Source organism: Chinchilla lanigera, unplaced genomic scaffold (assembly GCF_000276665.1).
Source record: "Chinchilla lanigera isolate Chin_1 unplaced genomic scaffold, ChiLan1.0 scaffold00011, whole genome shotgun sequence".
Lineage (NCBI taxonomy): Eukaryota > Metazoa > Chordata > Mammalia > Rodentia > Chinchillidae > Chinchilla > Chinchilla lanigera.
Genome location: NW_004955412.1, coordinates 21,419,265 through 21,434,271, shown reverse-complemented (window position 1 = coordinate 21,434,271; position 15,007 = coordinate 21,419,265). Strand labels below are relative to the sequence as shown.

The 15,007-nt window shown below is 34.7% G+C and overlaps 1 protein-coding gene across 3 annotated transcripts in view; it reads right to left on the bottom strand.

The window, feature by feature from the left end:
- Positions 1-15,007, bottom strand: part of Arhgef12 (Rho guanine nucleotide exchange factor (GEF) 12) — a 153,281-nt gene that overhangs the window by 63,680 nt on the left and 74,594 nt on the right. For 2 of the 3 annotated variants that reach the window (XM_013511068.1, XM_005378351.2), the window contains exons 2-4: positions 13,587-13,610; positions 12,126-12,211; positions 10,534-10,590 (exon numbers count right to left, since the gene is read on the bottom strand). Coding sequence is in view for 1 of the 3 variants with exons in the window: in XM_005378351.2 (XP_005378408.1) it covers positions 10,534-10,590; positions 12,126-12,211; positions 13,587-13,610 (167 nt within the window). In the remaining 2 variants the exon portion in view is untranslated. The remainder of the gene's footprint in view (positions 1-10,533; positions 10,591-12,125; positions 12,212-13,586; positions 13,611-15,007) is intronic. The other variant, XM_013511069.1, reaches the window with a different exon arrangement.

Genomic DNA, 15,007 nt, shown 5'->3' with positions numbered 1-15,007 from the left:
CCACTCCCAAGTGAAAGAAATTTCACATCTACATAAAATACAAATGCTCACAAGTTTTGTTCATAAAAACTAAAACAACTGAAATAAGCCAAATACCCATTCACAGATCAACAATTGTGCTGTATCTCTACAATGAAATACTGCCCAAGAATGACTCAAACAACTATTAACAGATCAACACCTGTGTTGTATCTCTACAATGAAACACTGCCTAGCAAGACAAGAGAAAAAAAAGACTACTTACACACATGCAACTACTCCATGAACATAAGTGAATCAGAACAATATCATGCTACACAAAGTCAGAAGTGGAGAAAGATGATTCTAAGACAGGGGAGGAAAACTAAGCCCCAGCAACAAAAACTGGAAAAGTGATTGCCTAGAGGAGTGGGAATGACTGAAGAGAAATAAAGTAACTTTCTGGGGTAGTGGAGTTTTTTTTTATGTCTTAACTACAGTAATGGTTACATGAGTAGCCATTTCTCAAGACTTGGCATCATACTCTTGAAATGAACATTCATTATTTTTAAATTCTATCTTACTAAAATTTGTTTTCAACAATTAAAAAAATTACCCCTCAATTCTAGAGCCTATCAATACTAACATACTTGCTTTCACAATTCAGCATTATCACAAAAATAGTAAATTGTAACGTGGTAGAAGAGAAATAACATCAGAATTCAACCTTTTTAATCTGGTCAATGTTGCTTTCTTCAAGTAATAGAGAAAACCATAAACAGGATCAATAAGAATACATAAAATCAGGTAAAAAAAGTAGTCTTTGTAAATTTCTAGTACATCCTCAGAATCAGAGAATCTCAAAATAAAATAACAGCCTCATTTTAAAGTAATTGTTTTACTACATCCATGCTTGCTGTGAGAAACATAAGTATCTCATGACTTTCGTAACTGTTATTCAAAATTTCAAAGTAGGCATTGTGACTTTAAAATAAGAGGCAATTATAATATGAATGTAACTTTTTTCATACTATAAAAATGCTTCCTAGTTCTCCCACTTCAACTTACGGGTAAGAGCTGAAAATCAGAGAATTAAAGATCTCTTACACTGGTGGTAGCTGTGCTAAACCACTAGGCTCAAGTATACCTTTTTCAGGTACCTGCAGAGAAAGACTGCCTATGAAAGATGAAGGAAAAGGGTAGTCAGAATCAGAGTTTGCTATGTCTGCATACTTCACCTGAATGTTATAAAAGAAGGCAAATCAGTAGCCTTAATTCCCAAACAGCCATTTTCATATTTTATTAATTAAAAAAAAACAAAACTACCTTTCATTAATTTGACTTCTTCTGGTTTTTATCACACATATAGTCCAGGGTTTTGTTTTGTTACTAAATCTCTTATGGTGTGACATTAAGTTTTATTAATCATAAACACCATATAAACATGTGTTTCTCTGAATGAGTTTTATGAGATCACATAACTACTTGAACATGTGCTCTGCCCCTGCATTTTGTATGGGCACAGGCAGAGAAAAATGTTTAACAAAGATAGCAATAAAGTCTAGACTTTCATGGAATCCATTTATCAAAAGGAACTTTAATTCCTCTTTTATATGTGTAGTAGTTAGGCTTAATTTTGTCAACTTGATTGGCTTGGGAGATGCGTAAGATTACTAAAGCACACTCTGGATATATCTAGATGGGTCATGGAGGCATGATTTTGAGTATTGCATAGATCCCTCACCCCTTTTTCTCTGGCACTGGTCCCCTGCTCTGCTTCCTTGCTGCTAAGAGCTAAGCATCTTTGCTTTGCCACATCCTTTTGCTATGATGTCTCTTCCTTGGAGACAACTATACATGCACTGAATCCTCTGAAACCATAAGCCAAACTACATGTCGCCTCCTTTAGGTTGTGGGTATCTACTATTGTGTTTCAGCAACTGGAAAACTGACTAACACAAGAAAATAGTACCACAGAAGTAGAGTTGTTGCTATGGCTGTGTGACCATGTAGTTTAGAAACCTTTGGAACTAGTTTGTGAGAGGCATTTAGAAAAATTTGGAGAACTGAGCTAGAGAAGACCTAGAATGCAGTAAGCAGAGTTTGGTGGCTCTAGTTGTACCTCAAAAGATGAGAATGCTGATAGCAATGTGGATGGTAAAGGCCAGGATCAGGAAGTTTCAGTTAGGAGTAAGGACTTCATTAGCAACTAGACTATGTATATTACATTCTGGCCAAAAAAAAAAAAACAAAAACAAAGTCTACTTTTGCTGATGTCCTGAGAATTTCGGGGAGGTTCTGTGTAAGGGGAGAGGAATAACCAATCTGGTGAGGAAATTTCAAGGCAGCCCAACTTTCACACTGTGGCATGGATACTGCTAGTTGATTTTAGCCAGATTATGTGAGAACCAGAGGCACAAAGCAGAAAAGTTGAAAATCTTAAATTTTGGCCAAAGGAACCATACAAAAACTGGGGCCAGAGGAGGTGTAGTTGCTGAAGAAATTTATGCCACTAAAAAGAAAAAGTACTTTCTACAGGGTCAAGAAAAGATTGCTTGACAGCATTTCAGTAATCAGAAAGACCTTACCAACTGCAACCTTGGGTGTGCAAAAGTGTCCACCCCTCATTTCAGAAAAGTCCCTGGGATTCCTGCTTGAAAAGGGCCTCCAAAGGAATTGTTTATCCAAGGTTCATTTCACTGTGCCCATTCATCTGGGCACCCAAAGATCCCTGGAGCCATGGTCCAAGGGGGCGTGGATACTGTGTGCACTGAGAACAGACCTTGGCATCATTTACATGATGCTGATCTTTCTGGTATGTAGAATGTGACTTCTGAGGTCAGGAAAGCTTCTACCCAGATTTCAAAGGAAGGCTTAGGAGGCCAGGCAAAGATTCACTCCCTGAAAAGGACTCACTTACCTGTGAAGGTGGGAATGAAAACAACAATACAGTGGAGACCCCACCTAGTTGGAGATGCCAGGAATGTGGAATGGCTCACAGGGAAAGGGGCTGAGCACGAATGAATCCACCCCAAGAGAGAGGCCTAGTGGGCTTCAACCAGCAAAACCAAGGAGCAGGGCTGCTCAAGCATTCTACAATTCATACCTTATCACCTGGATGGTGGTTATGGAGCCAAAGGACCTAATGTTTGTCCTCATGGTTTTAGGCTTGCTTTGATCTGACTCTTTGCTATCCCCCACTCCTTCCTTTTGGAATGAGAATATTTACCCTGTCCCATTGTACCTGGGACTATGTTTGCTTATTCGTTTACACAGAGGTTCACAGCTAAGAATTTGCCTTAGGTCTCAGAAGACATACTGACTTCTGAAAAATAGGGGAATTCTTGAGACTCTGGTGAAGGAATTATTGTTTTTTCAGGTACACAGAAGATACCTGTATTATGTTAGGTGGAACTATTAATTTATTGTATTTATTTGGAGATTAAGTATGGTTTAAGAAGATGTATTTAGGTATCACACTGACAATGGATGAAATGTGTAAGTTCAGCTTGTCAAACTGATTGGCTCTGCAGCAGCCAAGGAAATTGTAAAGTGCACTTCTGGGTGTGTTTGGGCAGGCCGTAGAAGTATGATCTTTGGTACTACATATGGTTCCTGGTCCTTTTTTCCTGTGCTGTTTCTCTGCTCTGTTTCTCAGCTGCCATGAACTAAGTATCCTTGCTTTGCTATAGACTTCCACCACAATATTCCTGCCTTAAAGCCAGCTAGCCATGCACTGAATCTTCTAAAACTGTAAACCAAATAAACCTCTCCTATTTTAAATTGTGGGTATCAGGTAACTATCCCAGGAAAGAGAAAGCTGAACATCTAGAAAGCATGTACAGTCTCCTATTATATTTGTATGCCTACTCCTTAGTATAGTGCCTGATTATATAATAGGTGCTTAATAAAGAGTTACTAAATAAATCTGATTTTATAGAAAAGAAATTTTAAATAAATCATCATTATTTAATATGAAAATAATGTTCATGAAGACTATGCACCTTACAGAAATACTTCTATGAGAACACTAACTAACCTTTGGCTGGACATAATTCCAACTAAACAGTTTGAATCTCCCTACCTACCCTAAACTAATTCCTCACTTACAAAGAAATTTTTTCTTTATTTGCTGTCTTGATTATTTCTTCTGGAAGCTGATAAAGTATTACCATGCTTTTCTCATTCGTGAAGTAAAGGTGTTCTATCAAATTTATGTAAATACTATCGTTCCCTAAATTTATTTCCTCTCCATAAGGACATACTGTTTTTCCATTATAGCAATGTGACATGTGAAATCAACATAAAAAGAGTACTTCTTACTCAGCAGATAAATACTAAGTATAGTATTTCAAAAGTTAAAATAAGTCTTTGTAATGCTTTGGAGGGGGAGAACAGGAAAGGATAAAAAGGTATTATGAAACATGTGAGACATTATTCTCAAGTTTCACTATAATATATTCCTTAGAAAACATCCCAACTATAGTGGTAGATAGTAAATGCATGACAACTGAGTGGTAAACACGTAAGGCAACATACTGAAGTTTTCCTACTACATTTACTTTGGAGAACCTACCTAAATTAGTCTTTCTTCACCTGCTATTTCATTACATGACCAAACTTTTCTAAGTCTCACCTCTTAAGAATTAGCTTCAGGGAAGGGTGTGGAGAAAAACTATATGCAACCTAATAAAAACAGCTCATTTTTAAAGTGCTGCCAGACATATATGTTTTATGAGAAAAACCTCAGATAATCCTTTGATTAAGAAGCCTCTGCATTCTAAATGCACAATACTGCCAAAAAGAAAAGCCTCACAAAGTATGCTGATTTCAGTTTTTTAGACCACTACCAGAAATAGGTCTCTCTTCTAAGCTATATTTTGTTCTACTTTAAAGTTCTTCAGAAAGGAGAAAGTGCTGATTAATGAATGAGTCAAGATTTTATCCCACTAATTCTTTCTACTTCCTCTCAATCTCAACAATCAGTCATTCAAACTCACTTAAGGAGTGCCTCGAGGAGCCAGGCATTGAGGGAGATGCAAAGATGAATACAGACACAGTAACTAGATACAAAGCAGAAGGTCAAAAAGTTCAGAAACAACAAAAGTAGCTGAGCAAACCTAGAAAAGCCCTTGTAGGAGACACTATGTTTTTTAATTGAGATAAAACTGTATGTATTTATTGTGTATAACATGATGTTTACAAGTATTTAGTCATTACGGAATAGTTAAATCTAACTAATGAACAAATCTATTAATGTACATACTTACCAATTTTCTGCTAAAAAATACCCATTCTCTTTTCATTTCTCAAGAACATCATCATTAACCAGGAGGAATGATATATCTCTTCAACTGATTCCTCCTTTCTAACTGTAATTTGGTACAAATGTTTTAATTCAGCCTTGAAGGACAGATAGGATCCCAAATTACAGGAGGTAAACAAATCATTCAAGACAAGAGAACTGCATTCAGCAAAGAACACCAAGACATATTTTGAAAATGAAAACTGAGAACAGTCTACTATCTTTAGTAGATTAAATTAGAATGAGAACTGGGAACAAATTATGGCACTTCTGTGTAACTATTTATAATCTCCTAGCAAGTAAGTGACCAAATCCTTATTTTAGTAATAGTAACTTGACAGGTCAAAGCAGGATATGCAATAATGTAGAAAAGGAAATGAATTAATATGAAATAAAAGCAAATGAAAGTTATTAATCTATAAAAAGAGTCTAATGACATGATGGAAAACTGAATAAAGCAATGGAAATGAAATCAAAGAATGATGAATGCAACAAACTGTGAAAGCAAAACCAAGGTAAACTGGCAAAAAGTATATTAGGAGGGGCTGGGGGTTTAGCTCAGCGGCAAAGCGCCTGCCTGGCAAGCGCAAGGTCGTGAGTTCGGTTCCTGGTACCGGAGAAAAACCAAAAAAAAAAAAAAAAAAAAAGTATATTAGGAAAATGGGGAGACGTAAAGAATAACTTAAAGAAAATAAGACTAAATGACTCAAAGAATTACAGTGCCATTAAAAAATTAAGGAAATTAAGAGGAAGACTGGTTTCTGGTTATTTGAACTGGAAAGATACTTAAAAGTATCCAGCAGTTTAAAAATGGGATGAGTAACTGTAAGAAAAGTTAGAGACAGAAATCTGGGTCATACCTATATGTATTAGATGGAGAGGTTTGTTTTTTTTTTTTTTTAAAGACAAAAAATAAAAGATGGAGAAGTAATCAAAGCATACAAGACAATTACAAAGAGGACAGAATCAGATTGATGTGATACTGTGGAAACCAAAGAAGGGTATCTGCATTGCCAAAAGGTTCAGAAGGAAAGTGAGAGCTGCAAAAAAGTTAATGAATCTTCAAGTAGGTTTTGGCTCACTTTTTAGATAGTATGACTATGGAAGCCAGATTACAAAATGCTAAGAAGAGAAGGAATAATGAGAACACAGATGGTTCCCATACAATCCACTTTATAATGTTGAAAAAGACAAGAGAATAATAACTTTGTGGGAGCAAGAATCAAACCAAGAACTTTTTATTTTTTAAGATATGAGTCCTGACTATGAAAAATAAATGAGTTTTTGGGAGTAGGGGATTTAGCTCAGTGGCACAGTGCCTGCCCGGCAAACACAAGGTCATGAGTTCGATCCCCGGTACCGGGAAAAAAAATAAAAAAATAAAATAAAAATGAGTTTTTAAAAATATACTCTGAAGTACCCAACCAAGATATTTCAAGTCGAGATTGATCATCTCTAATCTAAAAATCTGAGATGCAAAATACTTCAAAGTCTGAAACTTGATGCCACAAAGAACCAACATGATGCCACAAGTGGAAAATTCTACACTTGACGTGTGACTAATCTCAGTCAAAACATCCAAAATTATTGAAAATATTGTACAAAATTATCTTCAGGCTATGTATATAAAGTATATATGAAAATATGTAAATGTCATGTTTAGACATGATTTCCTTCCCCAAGATATATCATTATGCATATGCTAGTACTCTAAAAAAATTCCTGTATGTTTGTTTTATTTTTTGAGACAAGGTCTTTCTGTGTACTCCAGGCTGATCTTGATCTTGCTATGTAGTCCAGCCTGGCCTCACACTTGTGGCAATCCTCCTACCTCAGCCTCCTGAATGCTGGGATTACCTACACCAAGCTACTAAAAAATTCTATAATCCTAAATCTATTCTCAAGCATTTCAGATAAGGATATCCAACCTACATGGGTTGCTTCTGTTATGGACTAAATGTTTAAGTTCTCTCAAAATCCATTGTTATGGTTTGTGTCTGGCTGTCCCCCCAAAGACACAAGAAGTCATGAGGCCGGCTTTTAGAGTTTATGATTGATTCATATCCACCCTGGGGCGGATAGTTTGCATACATAAGGGACAGAAAGAGGCTGCCTGCAAGCACTCCTCCCTTTTGCTCTTGTTGCTTTTGCTGTCTTCCGCCTGCCATGAACTGCTGCCCTCTACCATGTGCCTTGGAGCCAGCCTATGGACTGAAACCTCTACAAACTGTGAGCTAAATAAACCTTTCCTTCCTTAATTCTGGGTGTTAGGTATTTTGTCTTAGCAACAACAGAAAAGTAACCAGGACATCCATATACTGATGCTTTGACTGCATTTGAAGATTGGTCATTTGGAGGTAATTATGCTTCAATAAAATCATGAGTAAGATTTTTACAATTACTTCAGAAAAGATATCAGAATCTCAGTCTCTCTTGAAAGGCCATATAAGAAGAAAGCAACCATCTGCAGCTTCACCAGAACCCAACCACACTGGCACCCTTACATCAGACTTCAAAACCTCTAAACCGTAAGAAAATAAAATTCTGTTGTTTAAATCACACAGATCATGGTATTTTGCTAGGGCAGCCCAAGTATGCTAAAACAGCTTAAAAAGGACATGGTTTATTCTTGCCCAAAATAATATTAACAGAACTTTCTTCAGGATACCATGACAGAAGTGAGGAAAAAGCTATAGTCCAATTCAAAATTCATATCTCAAAGTAATCCCACAAAAGTCCCTCATTACAATGTTAGAAAGAAAAATAGAAAATCAAGTATCATTCAAACTGCAGATGAAAAAATATCCATTACATGTCCAACAGACTCTACAAGGTATTGAAGGAACCTTAAGAGGAAATGGAATACATTTTGACTGATTACTCCGGATAGAAACTTAGTAAGTCAATACAAAACAGAAGCTTGGTTTCCTTCTGAAAGAAGCAGTAATTCCCTCTCACAAAATAGCTCTAAAAATGTCTAAGAAAGCTTAAAATAATGTTTGTGTTAAATACTCAGATAAAAAAATTTTACCCCAAGAAAAGATAACCTGTAATCTCAAAAGCTTGAAGTGGGCTTGTAGTAAGAACCTACACTAAAGCAGAAATGTTCTCTGTTGCTATGATTCTTCTCAGTCACATTCTCATATTTCCAAACTTTCCTTGACTCTCTGGAGTGTAGCCTAAAGTCTATCTATACAGGTGATAAAACATTTGTAATGTCAAAAAAGATTTACGTTAGCATGCAAACTCTGTCCTGATCAACTCACCTCTCTAATGAGCGCTTTCTGAGGACTAGTGGCTCAGCTGCTTCCAAACAAGGTATTTCAAGGGTTCTTACGGAACACACACAAAGAGGCTACACCTTACTAACCAACTACCACTTAAAATTTTTCTAATACTACCAAGCTAATGGCATGATGTAATTAGTATAATATCCTATCACTGGTAAGAAAAATATTAGTCTAATATTTCTTGTCATCAATTCTTAAATTGTTAGTCCTCAACCAAAGTAAGTAGCAAGTTTCTGCATACATATCACAGATGTGGGATAATGGTGAGGGAGATGAAATACAATGCTGCAAAGACTAATGAAAAGAATGGAGCTATCAGGGTAATAATCATACTCCTTTGGACAGAGTAAACTAGAGAAAGCTCTTTACTTACAACAGGAAGACAGTCTTAAGGAATTAGGGAGCTATTTCTTTCTCATTAGCAGTCAACAATATTTTGGAGGGTAGCATAAACTTGACATGTTCTAGAAAAGGCCAAGTAAAACACTATGTGTATATATGTAACATAGAAACACTGAAAGACTAGTTTGGAACTAAACACTTCATAATAGAACCAAACACTTCAGGCTTCATAATATTAATGAGTATCTGATATTATGGGCTCAAATGCCAGTAGATGTAAACTGTCAACTGTTTTAAAGGGAAAAAAGACAATTCCATATTTTTTTCCTCGCTTCTATATATCAAGCTAGGGAAAACCTGCACCTGGCTAAACTTCTTGATAACTTTTGGCTCTATAACAGAGGGCTTGTTTTTGTTTTGTCTTTTTGTTTTGTCTTTTTCCAAATTCCAAATTTGGAATTTCCTTAAAAGAAGTAACAGTTTTTTAAGAGAAAAAAGATAAACAATCACACCGTGTGTCAAAACAGGTTAATAGGACAGTTACAACAGCTGATACATCGCATATTATTGTCTTTGTCTTAAGATATAGGCATGATATCTTGTCTAAACAATATCAGCACAAAACATTCTTTTCAAGGAACTGAGAGAGGCTAGCTGTGTAACTGTCTTAACTGTCTTGTATATACAACATTTTTTTTCTTTTCTCTTTCTGTGATGAGGGAAAGGGGAAAGGAAGAAGTAATAGTCTTGCACAGCTTATTTTTAAAAATCTTTGTTTTGGGTAATGCCTTTCCTATTCCCTTTTCTCAAGAGATTAATTATATGCCAAAAGAACAGACGCGTGTAGGTAAAACTGCAAAGGAAAAGGAAAAGTCTGCTTGACTTTCACAAACATGGGCTTACTATTTCTTTGGAACACACGACACAGTCTAGAAATAGTAACATTTCAATCATCTGTTGCAAAGGGTGACCAATGAGGGTAAACTTGTTCTTTGTGAAAATTATTTTTAAAGGTATCATTTTGAAATATTCTTACTCAGAATAAGTTTCAAAAAAACTAAAGGCACAGACCAATTCTTCAAGCATGAAAATAATATATTTTTTTGCTATAATGGATACATTCTATAAGAATGACTTTTCCAGGTGATGAAGCAATGAAAAAGAAAGAAAATATAAAAAAAAATTCCAAAAAACTGCTAACACATTTAAATTATGCTATTATCTAAGTACTATACTTAGAGGAAAAGATTTAATTATTTAAATTTTACCTAATTCAAATTCCACAAATGAATATGGGAAGAAGATGCCAACAATTCAGAACCCATTTATGTTATTTGAAGGAAACTGATTCAAACATATTAGAAATTATCACTTTCCTAACAAAAACAAAGAGATGAGCAATATGGCCTATTCTCAATCTACGTTAGTTTCTAGCACCTTAAGCTTTCATATCATAGCCACATAAAAACCCCAGGCTCCCTTTCCCTGCAGTATATCATGCCATGCAGAGCAGACACAAGAAAGGCTGCAGTTATTTAAAAAAAAAAAAAGAAGAAGAGGAGGAGGAGGAAGAAGAAAAAAGAAACAGCATGAAGCAAGCTCCAAAGGTGCAAGGCTGAATTAGCTACATTAGCTTACCATATATCTCGGATCTACTCTCCTCTGAACTAGACTTTGTCTTCTTGGAGGAGCTATCTGCACAAGAGCGGGAGAAAAGGAGAGATATAGAAAATATGGAGACCAATGTAAGGGGAAAAATTCATGGGGAAAAAAGGAATGAATCATGACCAAGTTAAATCGTGCAAACATAAAGTATGAACATAATAGATGATAGCACTTAGAACAGTCATGAACAGTACAGGTAATGACACATTTTAAAGATTTATTGAAGAAAAGACAGGGTAATTAAAAAAACACATGAATAGTCTGTAAAATATATTATCTGGTAATTGTAGTGATGATAAAAGGACAAAGAGCCATAATAATCTCATCATGAAGTATTATATCTCTGCTAAATCTGGCTTTGGAGAGGGCATATCACAGATGAACAATACAGAATAAATCTAATAAGACCATAATACTTTTATGAACATACAGCAGAAACTTGTACCTTATCAGGAAGACAATAATTATTCATATAAATGAGAGCCTCTGAGCCCCATGACTTCAAAACCAGGTGTTAAAAATTGAGAATTCTTTCTCCATGGAAACCCCTAAGTGACACATTACTACTCTCACCATAAAAGTCTCCTAAAGAGATGACTGGAATTTCTTCTTACCTAGTAACCAAGAACCAGGTAAAGTAATAGCTATCTACGTCCTAGTTTTTCTTTCTTAGGTAATATGTTTAATATTATTTTAAAATAAATAAGCAATTCATAGTCAAAGTATGAAACATCCTAATTATATATGTATATATAAGTCTCTGTTAAATATTTAAACTATTTATAAGTAGAAATCTTTAAAAGACACAGTATACAGTATTATATATCTGAAATTGCAGCATTTACTTTATCTTTTGTCACAGAGACATACAACTAAATAAAATAGTATGTGCTCAAAGAACATATACTATTTCAAATAACAAAAGCAAAATTAAGCAATTTTTATAAATCAAACATTGAATTTACAAGGAGAAGCTAAAGGAAAAGCATGTATTTTACCAAATTCTATCTATATGAATAAAACTAAGAATAATTAAAGTCTGCTAACATAAAAACTCTTAAGAAAGATCAACACTATGGAGGTTGAAAGCTGAGTTCACAATACTATTTGAACAAAAGGAATCAGTATTTGCTTACTCTACAGTGAGAAAGGTATTAATTTTGAAGGTGTATTTATTCTAATACTTTAATTCACTATAATCACAACTTATAAATTGCCAAAGAAATCTGTAGATATTATAGCTTTGATTTTATGCATCATGCACCTATGCACCATGATGCGTCTTAGTTTGGGTTCTCAGTGTGACTGAAATCTTCAATTATAATAACTATTTCTATTATCACTACTTTATAATATACCCTACAATGATATTTCAGTGAAATCTATAGTGTTGAAAGTTAAAAATATATGCATTCCTGCTGAATGCAAAAGTTTGAAATTATATGATTGGAGGAGAGAAAGAGTACAACATATAAAACAACTCCTAAGTGCTTCAGGGGGCTTAAACTGTATTATTCTGAATTCATTATTCTCAGTATTCATTGGAAGAACAAATAGTGTTTTACCTGAGGGGTCAAAATCATGGGATGCACTGCGTTCAACTTTCTGCTTCTTATCTGTTGGTGACTCTCGATTCAAAATACTTCCATGCCTAAATTAAATTAAAGCAATCAAATGTTCACTATAAGAAAGGAATCAGAATAAAAATTTAATTTAAAAGTCCCAAAAGCATGTTTTATGGAGGGAAAACTAGGAAATCATTTTGCCTTACATAGCATCATGAGCTTAATTTATATTTTGCAAAAAGGTTTAAAATTCGGTCTATGTCATGTATAATACAGTTTATTCATTTAGTTATAAAATACTTCAAATAACAGTATTCATTAATAAAGTCTTCTTTATTCTTAGAAATAAACATGTCTAATTTTTTAGTTGGTTTTCACAGGTTCATTGCTATCATTTCCATTTAACAGGTAAAGAAATAGTGCCTAAAAGGAATTAAACATATTCTCTAACTCTATATATACTATGGGCAAGTTCAAAATCACTGTATAAATGCAAGATGCATGAGAACTGTTTTTAAAAATAAACCTCAGGCAAGTCTCACTTCAAGCCTGCCTATATATATAGTTCTAGCCATAGAAGTCTTAGCCAACCAGGGCTGGGAATTTAGCTCAGCGGCAAAGCGCCTGCCTGGCAAGTGCAAAGTCATGAGTTCAATTCCTGGTACTGGAAGACAAACAAACAAACAAGAAGTCTTAGCCAACCACCTTCAAGCCTAAGATGATACCACAATTATTTTTTCCTATGGTCTAGCCAATTATACTGATCAGATAATGGCTGGGAAACAAATAACACCCTAACTATGATACATATACTACTAATTAATTGAAGTGCCAGGGTTAGCTTAGCCTTGGTATTCACACTAGCACTAAACATGATAAAAGCACTATAAAAATTAGAAAAGACATATTACCTACATTTTAAATAATATTTATGACAATTAAGAGGAGAGAAAAGAGGTGTTAGTATAAATCTTAGAAGAGTCGTAGATGTCTCATCCCAGGAGGTAAATGCACAGAAATGGGTACAGACAAATGTGAACATTTGTCTTAAAGTAATTAAGGCTAAACCAATACCAAAGTTCATTAAACAGTTACAGTCACTCAAGTGATAAAACACACCACAAACTAGCAATCCATTTTCACCTCTCAAAAACAAAATTCAAAACAGTCACAAATAGATTTTAAAATTAAATCTATTCACAGGGAGTGACCTTAAGTATCAATTTGAACAAACTTTAAAACTGCTTATATTAAAAACATTAAAAATATTATCAAAACAATGCTGTGTTCCAGAAATAATATGCAACACCTGTTATACTTTAAATTTGTGAAGCATTATGAAATTTTGTACTACTTAAACCCACGTTCTCAAAAACCACAAAAATTCCCACAATTTTGAAGGAATGTTTCTAATTAAAATTTAACCTAAACTTTAGTATGACGGGCAACTGAATAACTTACCTTATTGGTTTTTTGAGGGGAAACCTGAAACAAAGGGAAAAAAGATATTTGTAGTTATTCCACTTTTAAGATAAAATGATTTCAAATTAATTCTACTAAACCCAAGGAAAGGATTTAAATTTTCTGCTTTCCTAAAGCAAGATTCAACAAACAGGCAGAGCTATAGACAGCTAAGCTAGATAAAAATATTGTAGGCAGTCAGACAAGGCTAGGCCCTCAGAGGAATCAATACAGAAAATGAAAACATATTACAACCATGGGCAGAGGCACATCTGTGGTGGCCCAGGCCTCAAGATAAAGACAAAATGACCAACCCTCCATGTCTCCCCAAGATAAAACAATACGTTAACATCAGTCACCCAAGTGGGTGATCAAGACTCCCTGAGATTCACCTCTTCCTAGAAGGGTATATGTGCTTTCCAGGTACACTTGTTACATGACCTGCTTCCCCATTGGATCAATCTTACCTAAGCAGCTAAACTTGTAATCTTATCGACCGATCATAGTTTTGTCCCACACTGTATCCATCTTATGATTTTACTCTATAAAAACTCCTCTGTAAAGTGAGGTCCACAGCAACCTATTTTTCAGATCTTCTACTGACTCTCAGGCACTCTCTCTCTCTCTCTCAATAAGTATTTCCTCTGTTGTTCCTTAGAGTTCATTCTTCGATTCTTGGTATTTGTGTTCCCCTTGGTGGGGAACACAAATTTGGCGTGTCTGACATCTAGCAGGTTTGGAGTTACATTTATTTCCCCTGAATCAGTAAAAGTTGGACACCATTTTCAAGTATCTTCAGTTTGTCAAATCTCAAACTGCAGGTTCATTATAACCATCAGCTGTCCCTGAGAACTTCTCTTTTAAAAAAATCCAAATAATAATGATAACCGCTAAATTTATTCAAGGCTTCCTAGAGTCCAATCATTAAACTTTTCAAATATATTATCTTATTTCATCTTCAACAAAATAATTTGATGAAAAGATATTTTGATTTTACAGATTTCAAAAACAAGGTAAAAGGAAATATTTTACCTTAAAATACTAAGTTTTCCTAGCAAGAAAAGTTCCTTCTAGCACATTACTTTTTCTACTTCCTAAAATATCTGGGTACTGGCTAATGTACTATTGATCTGTATTCTACCTTCTGCTTAGATCAAATCATAATCATTAATTATTTGTGTTTAGCTTTGATAACAGTAACCCCATGACCCTTGGAGTACTATCAGCTACTAAAAATATGTTTCCAAAGTAGAAAGCAAAACAAAACAAAAAAGTACTTTCTTCTGTTTTCTTTTATTGCCCACTTCTGGGGGTTCTGTAAGGTGAAAGGAAGAACCAAAGCAATTCCTCCTTGTCTTTCTTTAAAATAAATATTACAAGGGCTTCTTGATATGAGTTTAATGTTATACATAAACATTAAA